The sequence below is a fragment of the Alligator sinensis genome, unplaced genomic scaffold, assembly GCF_000455745.1.
Source record: "Alligator sinensis unplaced genomic scaffold, ASM45574v1 scaffold388_1, whole genome shotgun sequence".
Classification (NCBI taxonomy): domain Eukaryota; kingdom Metazoa; phylum Chordata; order Crocodylia; family Alligatoridae; genus Alligator; species Alligator sinensis.
The window spans coordinates 577476-588123 of record NW_005842394.1 but is presented as its reverse complement, the minus strand read 5'-3'; the positions used below and the strand labels follow the sequence as shown (position 1 = coordinate 588123).

Genomic DNA, 10648 nt, shown 5'->3' with positions numbered 1-10648 from the left:
GAAAGAGAGAAAATACACGGTAGAGTCAGAGGATGGGACAAAAGCACAGAAGTTTTTGTGTAGCTGGTTTCAGAAGAGATGGAGGTAGAAATAAAAAAGGAGTTGCACTGAAGAGAAATTTGTACTAAGGCAAAAGAAAAGGAGAAATTAGTATTGAAGCATGAGTATTGGTGGATAACATGGGTGTCATCTTAATATGACAGTATAAATAAAAAAAGAATTAAACCTCAAGAGAAACCCAAGTTCAAAACACAAAGTTATCATACGTTACAATTTACAGTACTTTGGTACCAGCAATAAAGCAGAAGCCAGCTAACCAAGCAACACAAGCTGCACATTTGTACTTGTTTTTGAGATATGTAACTTGCTGTGGGTTCATCTATATGAGATTCTTTTCTGTGCACTAGACTAATCTACTGCACAGTTAAGTGTCACCATCTACACGTGCGTGGCATTTACTGTGCACTAAATTAGTTAGTACGTGTAAGTGCAGCTACTAGATTAGCTGCACACTAGTTGCTTTGCAGTAGCATTTGTGTTGATGCTGACTGGGAGCAGATTTGCTCCTGGTCAGCCACACCAGAAGGGGGCCACAGAGGAAGGGGGGAATTCTCTGTCCCTGGTCCTGGTGTTGCTCAACTCCCGGCTCCCTGAGCAGCACCAGGACTGGTGAGCTCTCTGCTTCCCCACTCATCTGGGGGCTCACTGGCAGTTGTCCCACTTGTGGGGCAGCTGCCAGCAAGCCGCGTGCATTAATAACACATGTAGAGGTGCCCTGTTTTATCAATGGATCTTTTTTGTTAAATAGACTAAACCTGAAGATGTATGTTACATTTTATTTCTCTTTCCTTTTGTTTGATATCTCAAAGGGTATCAAAATGGAGCAGGAAATGCACACTGTTTCCAAATAATAAAGTAGTAGTTGCCTTGCTTTTTTCAGTCTCTATCAGTCATTGAGGAAACCAATCAAAGACACTAAAACAATGTTGCGGGAGGCCTTTGGTGGCAAAGGAAATATTATAAGTAATAAATTTTAAGCCACATTTTGAGCCATTCTGTGAACAGAGACTTACTCTGCTGTGTAGGCAATCATTGAATTCATTTGCTTTGCACATGACACTGCTATTTGCACTGGGCAAACCCAGCAGGAAATGAAACAGGGGCATATAAGCATGGATTGATACAGACTGGATGATTAGTACCCACACAGCTGAAGAAACATCACTGTTGGCTATGTAACTGATATAGGATGCTCCCAACTTACATGCAGAGGAAGTAAAACCTGTAAATGATTAGTTAAAGAGGGTTTGCCTCTTCAGCTGGCTCCAAAAGAAAGTCATCAAATGAAATCAACTAGAGTGTATTCACATAGCTCCTACCATTATGAAAAAGTGAGATGCTACAGGAGTGGCAAATCACATAGGATTAATGAAGACGAAAAACTAACCGCCCTTTCTTCACCTTCCTCCCGTTCTAAGTGTACAGCCTGAAATGAGAACAGTGGCAAGTGGAGCCATGCATAGCAATAACCCACCCCTAATTTATAATCACAATCCATTCTCTTGTGCTGGCTCGCTCAGTGACTGAGAACAATACTTAATCACAACTCATTGTCCTCTCCGCTCAACCACCATCCTCGTACCCTGTAGGATCCCATAGTGGCATGTTAATAATAAGTCTTTGGACACTGATTACCTAAAGCTACGTTCTGATTGGCTGGCTTGGTACAGCACTGGAATGTCACCAAAGAGGCCAACTCGGCAAATGCGCAGCTGGAACCTCATCACCCAAAAGGAAAGAAGCCAAACCTTTTCCTCTAGTTACCTGCTGCTTTCAGGTTTAAGAAACTGAACCAGGAGGTGCTGAATCTTCTGTTTCAATTACCTTTTTACTTTTTTTCATATGAAGATAAATTTTAAAAGCAACCAACATCTGAGGCATTGTTACAGGTGCACTGGCTAGGGTGGGGGAAATAAATACAAAACATTTTCTAGTTGAAGTTTGGATTTTCAAACTACAGTAGTGGGCTAGAGAGAGCAAGCATGAGCACTGGTAATTAGGGTTAGTCATGCGACTGCTAGATTATTCTGATATCTGCGTAGTCTCAGGAGGAGGCATTGTGAGCTTTACAACTAGTAAATGCAGAAGTGCAGTGGACTGCCTTGTAATTTAGAAAACTTGTTATTTCTATGCTTAATAACACCCTTCTCCATTACTCGCTCCAAACAAGCTTTTTAGTGGGGGTGTTTATCACACAAATGTATTTTAGCTGAGTTGTTCAGACCTTCTGCAGTTTACTTTAGTACCAAGAAAAGCAACAAAGTTTAGAGATCCCACTCTTACTCAGTCTTTAAGTTGTATTCTGGGCCCTATTGTGTCCTTTAGGCTGACTGACATAATGCACATGCTCCAGGAACTTAGTGGCATTTGTTATGGCTCTAAATTGATTTTGTATGAAGTTCTAGTTATTACAGTGTAACCTTTCTGTAATAATGTACCTTTCCAAGGAGGTGAGCAACCTTATACAGTGTTTGATGCTGAAATAAGAAATCCAGTTAGCTGATACACTCCAAGGTAAATCTGGTGTCTCTGCAGACACAAAACACATTGCAATTCCTGTATCATCAGCACATTGTTTGCCTTTTATTATAATTACTCCAATATTTCGGGAGTTAATACCATATGATCAGGGAATTGAAGTATACTGTGTGCATACGATTGTGATGTTTAATTTGTTGCAGTCAGAATTCTAGTCAGTGCACCAAAGATATTGATGTAGCCAGAGCATTGCATTTGATACGTTTCCTGAGAATGGAGACTGATGCATGTGTTGCAGTACTGCAGTACTTCCATCCAGGAAGAGCACACACCAACTGCTGAAACTTCCTTAGCCTGACGAAGGGTTTTTGAACCCGAAAGCTTGCTTAATAACTTTTCTCCAACTATTTGGGTTGGTCTAATAAAAGATATCAAATTCACCCAAGGAACCTTGTCTGCCTATGTCCTTAGACCAACACGGCTACAACCTAAACCCTTGCAGTACTGCAGATGTTTTTCAACTGTTGAAGCTGATGCAGAATATCCACAGCTGCTGAAGTGATACAGTTGACTTTTTTTACCTGCATGCTACTAAGTTGCAATCTGTATCTTGCAGTCATTGCTTCATTCTTGTTGAAACTGATGCGGGAACATGTGTCCAGAGGATTAACTTGGTCCCTGTTTTAGATGAGCTGACATCATTTCCGAAAACTGCCATCTTTTTGAGGTCGATGTCCTTGCCATCCGCACACCTAGAATGAGCTGTTTGCTCATCGTTCATTACCCTGCCTATGATTGAAATGAGCATAACCGATGCATTATACAGAGGTGTCAAAGATCTGGCCTGCAGGCTAAATGAGGCCCACGGTGGTACATGCGTGTCTTGAATCAGCCCCATGTGCAGCATGCGAGACTTGTCTGGTGTGCACGTGACAAGTGACGTGAAGGCCAGTACAAGACATTCTGGATCCTGTAGGTGACAGGTCTGTGAGCCCGACCCGGCCTGTGGGCAGCCCGATGGCCTTCAAGAGTTTGACACCCTGCAGTATACCATTCACATGCTTCCAGAAATCTCTGCTCAAAGGAGTTTGTCCAGTGAAGTAGCGCCTCTGATATGTATTTGTAATCTACTCCTCTTTTGCAGAGCAGCAAGAGCGGGCTATGCTTAAAGCCATCATTTTATAGTATCTTCAACTGTGGAAGAGAGAGATCCCAAGAAAAGTCATCAGTAGGGACTACCTTTCTTTTTTTAGATACATGGCTCAGTGACATTTAGCAGTCTCATTTGTAGGGGCTTCTGACTATTTATGGGAGAACTCTTAGTTCAGTGCAATTTTGGAAGAAGCAACCAAACACCGGTGATGCCGTGTCATTTTGGGACTAAAGGAAAGTCTAGGTTCTAGCCTCCAGTCAGATTCAGCCTAAAACCTACAGAGATTTTCAGATGGCCCAGACATAGTTTCATAGTTTCTAGGGTCGGAAGGGACCTGTGCAGATCATCTAGTCCGACCCCCTGCCATGGACATTGTTGAAAACAGCTTGCATGCATGAGCAAATCAGATGCAATTATGCTGCTGATTTACCCAGTAAGAACTATACCCCCTTTCCTTCCATCACTTGCCATTTAAGAAAGCTTAAGGTGGAAATAACATTCCAAGTCCGCTAGCTCGTCTATTTAGCAGTAGAATTTCAGACTTAGATTCAGACCGTAACAGATTAAGTTGCCTCCTTATATTGGAATATAAAACTTTCACTACAAGACTAGCCTATATGTCTAGCAGTTATTTCCTCTAACACATTTTCCCTAACACTGTATGTCAAGAGGTTTAATGTTTCATTAACTCCCACAGCATTACAGTCTATGTAGGCTACATCTCTGCCTTATTCTTCGTAAACCTGTGGGAAGTTGATCAGAATAATTTACTCCTACACCTTATATAGGAGTGACAGTAATAATACACAAAAAAGAGATGATGGTTCTTGTTTGTTTCTTCATCCTTGTTGATTTTCAGAAATACTGTAAGAGTAAAGCATTTCTTTACGATTTTGCATAGTTTCAAGTAACTTCTAGCTAGCTAGTTGAATTTAGGGGTCAGATGAAACTGCTCATTGTTCTAACTTTTGCTCACAAGATATTTAGGTATAAGAAAAAGTATCTCAGAATAGTCCTTGCCCTCCAGTAATTCAGGAAAGGAAGATTTGGCAGGAATTTCTGAAATCAACAATGTTATACACAGATTTTGACACAACATACTGATACCAAATGAATATGTGTGTGTCACCCCGTTACCATTGCCTGGCAATAAGAATGTCTGAAGAAACCTGTAGGTACCTGGTAATGGATACGCAGGATTATTTTGGGATTAGGACTGCTTGAATGAGACTTCATCCCCTTTTTAAATGCCTAATCATAGGTCATATGTAATGTTCACTCTGGGAATAAAGGGTCCTGGACTAACCTTAAGAAATTTGAGTCTTACCTGAGAATTCTTTGGACTTGGACTGGTTCATCTGTTATGGTACTTCTTTATGTTTTCAAGAAAAATCTGCACAACCTATGAAAAGTCTTTTTACTAGTACTTTGTGTTAGTAATTTACCTGTCTTCTAGATTTTAGTTTCCCTCTGGCTTGTGCTTTGTATTCCTTTATTCTTTTGAAATCTGTCAATAACAAGGATGATTCCTACTAAGTTAATGAACCTTTCCTTTGAACTACCCACATATTTGTACAGCTCAGTTGTCACAATAGTTTTTATTTTTGGTTGGAAAGTCCTCAGTCAATGGAGTGAGGAAGCTTCCAAACACAGATACTTTCCCTTTTGAATTGTTGTGATAGCAGAGAGGGATTATTCAGTGAAGAATATTCTCTTCCCTCCATATGCTATCCAGCAAAACCTTCCCTTGTGTGTTAACAGAATCTGATGTGTAAAAGGCCCTAAATATTTATCTAGATGTATCAAAATTCTGTAGATTTTTTGGCCATCCACCGTAATCAAGATTATCCTTTTTAGACATTTACCTAGAGCAGGTTAAGGTTTCTGAATATTCATTCAAGTTACCTCCTGCACTGTTTCAGCAATTAAGTTTTTCTTTTCGAATGATGGTCTGAATATTGTCTGATCACTGTGGGTACGTGCAGACATTATACTTATTTTGATCAAACTAGGCTTAGGTCAGTCTATGTGCCAAACTGTGCAGCTATTCAGGAAGGTTAAATCAGGCAAAAAGTGGTCAGCCCAATTTAAATTAGTTCACTTGAGGAGGAGAACTAAGTTAGATCAGGACGGTGTTAGCCCGGTATGTCCACAGTAGTTTGGACTACAGGTGCCCCTAGCCGCCCCTAGCCCTGGGGCTGTGTTCTTCCTATTCTTCCCCCAACACTGAGTGGGCTATTTTCAGCCCCCTGAACCTCCCCACCCCGGGACAGTAAGTAAATAAGTAAACCAAGCGGTGTGACTGTAGATCAGGTGCAGTGAATGTCTGTACATACCCTGGGTTTGTTTATTATCCTGGATTGATGTCAATTCAGGAGTAAGACGCATGCAGAACAGTTATCCAAATTAAACTGGCCTACATGATTTACAGGATGTTTTGTTATAGATATTTAAATATATATTGTAAGTAGAGGTACACTGATACATCTGTCCCGTATCAGATTGGCACTGATACAAGGAAAATTGACATTATCATCGATTGGCTTTTTTTGGCTGATGTGGCTGATAATGTCGCTGATAAGTACCCTGTGCATGTGTGCAGCCACAGTGCAGCATGCAGGTGGCCAGGAGTGCAGCCCAGCAGCGTGGAGAGCAACCAGGTCTGGCTGGTAAGTGTGTTGTGAGAGAAGGTGCATGGTGGGGGACAGATTGAGGCCCCAGTGGTGAAGGGAGTGGGGCTGGGGCAGGGGTAGGCGCTGCCCAGCTGGGACGCCCGGGGCACAAGACGGAGCTGCGAGTAACTTGTTTTGGGGGCATGGAGGGAGGGTGGCTCCTGTCCCTGCATGCACCCTGGGAGGGCATGGTGGGGGTGGGCACGTTGCTGCTGCAGGCTGGAGAAGGGGGCTGGGGCAGCAGTGGGCTCTTCCCAGCAGGGGGCTGGACTGGGCTGCACTTGGGGCTGGGAGTGGGGGCTATGGTGAATTTTGGTATGGCTGCAGCCCCCTCCCATAACCTCCCTCCCAGCGCTGCTGCCCCACACCCTGAGTGCAGCCTGGCCCAGCCCCATGCCGGGAGGAGCCCAGCACTGCCCCGGCCTGCAGCAGCAGCCTGCCCTCGCCTCATGCAGATCTGGGGGCACCCCCCACCGTGTGCTCCCGGGGTGCGTACAGCAGCAGGGGCCACCAACACCCTCTGCCTCCCTCCCCTGACGAGCCGCTTGCAGCTCCTTCCTGTGCTCCGCCGCAGCTGCGCAGTCCCTCCTTCACCACAGGGTCCTCGATCTGTTCCCCCCGTGCCCCTTCCCTCCCCCCTTGCCTCTTTCCCCACAACAGACTTACCAGCCAGGCGTTGCTCTCGAATCTGCCTGGGTGCATATCGGTATCAGTGGATATGGCTCCTTAAAAATTGGCCATTGGTATCAGCCCAAAAAATCTCTGTCGATGCACCCCTACTTGTAAGTATACGTTTGCCTTTTTTTTAGTTTAGAATCCTCAATTTTGGTTGAGATACCACCTTTGCTACACCTGTCTACTTACCTTATTAACTATAGGATGTCTCTTTAAGAAGAGCTACCTTATCTGAATATTTTGTCATTCTGTCATAAAATAATTTTTCAGTAGTGCCCAAAGACCTGCATCTGGTACCATTATTGTAGGCGATAGAACAAACACACGCAAAGGGGTGATTCTTTTCCAGCTCTTCTCACCTTTTTATCAACAGCGAGGTGACCTTTCCTGTCTTGTCAGCAAGGATGGATAAGCAGATTCCTCTAATGAGGGCTAATTTGATCAAAACTTCATTGCTTTTACAAGATATTGTATAGTACATTTTACCAGCTTATTTGAAGTATCAGCATAAATAATTAAAAGTAAATTGCAGTTGTCTTTTTTCTTGTATTGTTTACTTTGCAGATTGCTGAATTTTTCAAATTAACAATGAGTCTTTGCATCATTAGTGTGAATTAACGAGGTTCTACTGTAGCTGAGTTTTTGTTGCGTTACTCTGCTTTGGGATTGCAATTGGAATACTAACAGCTGCTTGAAACTCACGGGTGTAGGTTTCTTCTCTGTTAATGATCTGTTCACTAATGATACAGTATCTCTGGAGAACTTAGTTTCCAATCTTGAGGATCTAATATGGAGAAAATAGAATTACCTTTAAGTCTTGTTCTCTAGAGGTATGTTGCCATCCTAGATCCACACTGAATTTCCCCTAGGAACTGGGGATACATATTTTTTTCCACCTCTGGGTCAGAAAAAGAAACTGATGATAAGAGGCAGTAAGACTTATTACTCTCCCTAAACAGGCATGGAAAGTACAGTGCTTGCCAATAATAAATCAGAATTTGCCAAGAGGTATCCTGTAACCACTCCTGTTATATTCTGGTTTGCACATGCTAATCACTCAAATACTTTTATGTGGCCACTGCAGGCAAATGTTGACTTAAATCTAAGTAACTCTGCCACCTGCAGAAGGGGGTTGGCTGAGCCTCTGTCTTAGAGATTAAAAATCGTAGAAACTTCTGACAGTCATGTACTGGGGACATAGACCCAGCATGCACATGTATTGTAACAATATACCTTTGGAGAGCAAGGATTGCAGATAAATACTTTTCTTTCCCTGGCTGACTCATTTTGACCAAACTGATTACTGAGAAAGTTGACTCAATGAATGCATATATCTGACACATTCATCAGCTGTTTGTCAGCCTTATACCATCCCTTTCCTGTGGTAATAGTACAGTTTGTTGCTGGAACCCCTGCAAATAGAAAGTTAATTTTATCCAAAATACAGAGAGTGCTTTTGGAGCAATGTTCTGAAGTCTTCACTTGGAGCATAAAACCCCTCAAATACCTGTCTGCCAGATCATTCCTTGGGCTGTTAATTTGTAAACTTTTGGAAGTAAGGACATTGGGGAAAAGAGCTTACTTTTTATACTGTGATAAAAATGATGAACCACTGCTTAGAGATGTGACTCTTTTATGGCAGGTAAATAACAGAGCACTATTAGCCTCCTTTAATAACAGCTGCTTTTAAATAGCATGAATGGCTTCCATACGCCACTCTGTATTTAGTGATAGGCAGTCTCACTCTGCAAGTCCTGCACTTGTAATCACTAATTATTCTTTCACTTTTTCTTAAAGGCAGAGACTGATGTAATTATCTCCTGTGGAACACTTGTTTACAAATACAGCTGTGTACCTAGAATCTGAAATTTGTGTGAACCCAAAAAACCCGTTTTTTTTTATTTTTTAATTCAGGTGAAAAAGGAATCTGAATATGAAGAGCTGATTCTTGCTTTAAGAAAAGAGCAGCATATTTATTCTACTCTAGTGAAGGCCCTGAAAGATTCAGACAGGTAAATATTGTATCTTCTTGCCTTAAAAAGGCCAAAGGGTCAAAATCACTAAAATTCAAAACCTGTGTAAGATGGCACAATTCAAGTGTGAATTAGTAGAGTGGTGCTTCGGCCTAAACCGGCCCAGATTTATCTTCTTTAAAAATGAGTGAGCATATTTTAAAAACAACCCAAATCTGATAATTTTTCAGGACTGTGTGAAGGCTTTATTTTCCTCCAAGCATTTGAAATGAAAGGGAATTGTAACTGTGGCTGCATACAGACATTCAGGGAGATTAGGGCAAGGTTAGATTGAGTTAAAAATAGGCACTTGATCTAAGGTAAGTTGGGATGGGGGATAGTGGGGGAGGTTGGAGGATTTGGCCGGGGGGCAAGCAGGCTCAGTGGGGAATCTAGGAGTTCATAAAAAAAATCTGGGGCATAGGCAGGGTCTGCAGGGATAAGCGGAGCAACTGGGGTCCACAGGAGGGATTGGGGGATAGGCTGGGTCTATGGGAGGGCTTGGAGGTATTCGGGGGCAGGTGGGGTCTGTGGGAGGGATTGGTGGGGTAGGTAGTGTTCACAGGGGCATCAAGGGAGCAGGCAGGGACTTCAGGAGGTTGCTGGAGCCTGGGAGGGTTTGGCAGGATCAGAGAAGCTTGTGGGGTCCATGGTGGGGCAGGACTAGGGGCTATTTTTAGTCGTCTGACTTCCCCGCCCCCCTCTCCCCAGCAAACCATTCCTCCCAGCAGGACTTACTTCCTTGGCTCCCAGCATTGGCGAATGCTGATAAAACTGGCAGCGGGAGCAGCTTAGGGGAAGGGATGAGGTACTGGGGGGCTAAAAATAGCCTGTTGCCAGGCGGGCGGGTAGGAAAAGCTCAGCTCTGAGACTACAGCCAGTGGTTCAGTTTTCCCAGCCCTGGGGATATGCTGGGAACTGAACATAAGTTCAGGAAATTTAGATCGGCTTAAAAAATGGCCAACCCAGTCTAAGTTGAACTACCTCTAAGGTAAGGTTAACTTAGATTGGGTCAGCCATTTATAGACTGATCTAACCTTCCTGGAGCTTCTGTACAGTTTGCACATAGATGGCTCTAACTAGGGATCTAAGTGTAAAGTCTGCACTAGGCACTAAGTTAGATCAGGTGGCTATTTTTAATACGATTTAACCTCCCCCTAGTGCCTCCTCCTCCCCTTCCCCAAATGTCTGTACACACCCTGTTAGGATGAGGAAGTGCTTAAGGGGCAGGTGAATTTATGGTGGGTTATATTAAGTTAAAAATACAAGTAGAGCTGTTTAGGTTAAGGTCACCTAGGTCAGGTAGATGGGCTTTGTAAACACTCCTATAAAATGAAATATGAGTGTTAGAGAAATATTGGTTAATGGCACCAGCATAAGCCTCAAAGCTGTGATATCTGGGGACTATTTTTGGTTCTACTGTAGACTTGCTCTATAACGTTAGGCAAGTCTCGTAGCATATAATATTCAGAGGAGCCTAAGGGTGAGATCCAGAGAGCCCCCTAGGTGCTTTCATCTTACAAATTTGCAACACCTAAAAATTAGACACCTGGTCCCAGCAGGATGCTTCAGAGAAATGAAGTTAGATGCTTAGGCTT

At 42.9% G+C, this 10648-nt stretch overlaps 1 protein-coding gene across 3 annotated transcripts in view; it reads left to right on the top strand.

Moving 5' to 3' along the window:
- The window catches only part of CDK5RAP2 (CDK5 regulatory subunit associated protein 2), a 110669-nt gene that overhangs the window by 34356 nt on the left and 65665 nt on the right, over window positions 1-10648 (top strand). For all 3 annotated transcript variants that reach the window (XM_006029711.3, XM_025211238.1, XM_006029709.3), the window contains one exon: window positions 8953-9050. In XM_006029711.3, coding sequence (XP_006029773.1) covers window positions 8953-9050 — 98 coding nt within the window. The remainder of the gene's footprint in view (window positions 1-8952; window positions 9051-10648) is intronic.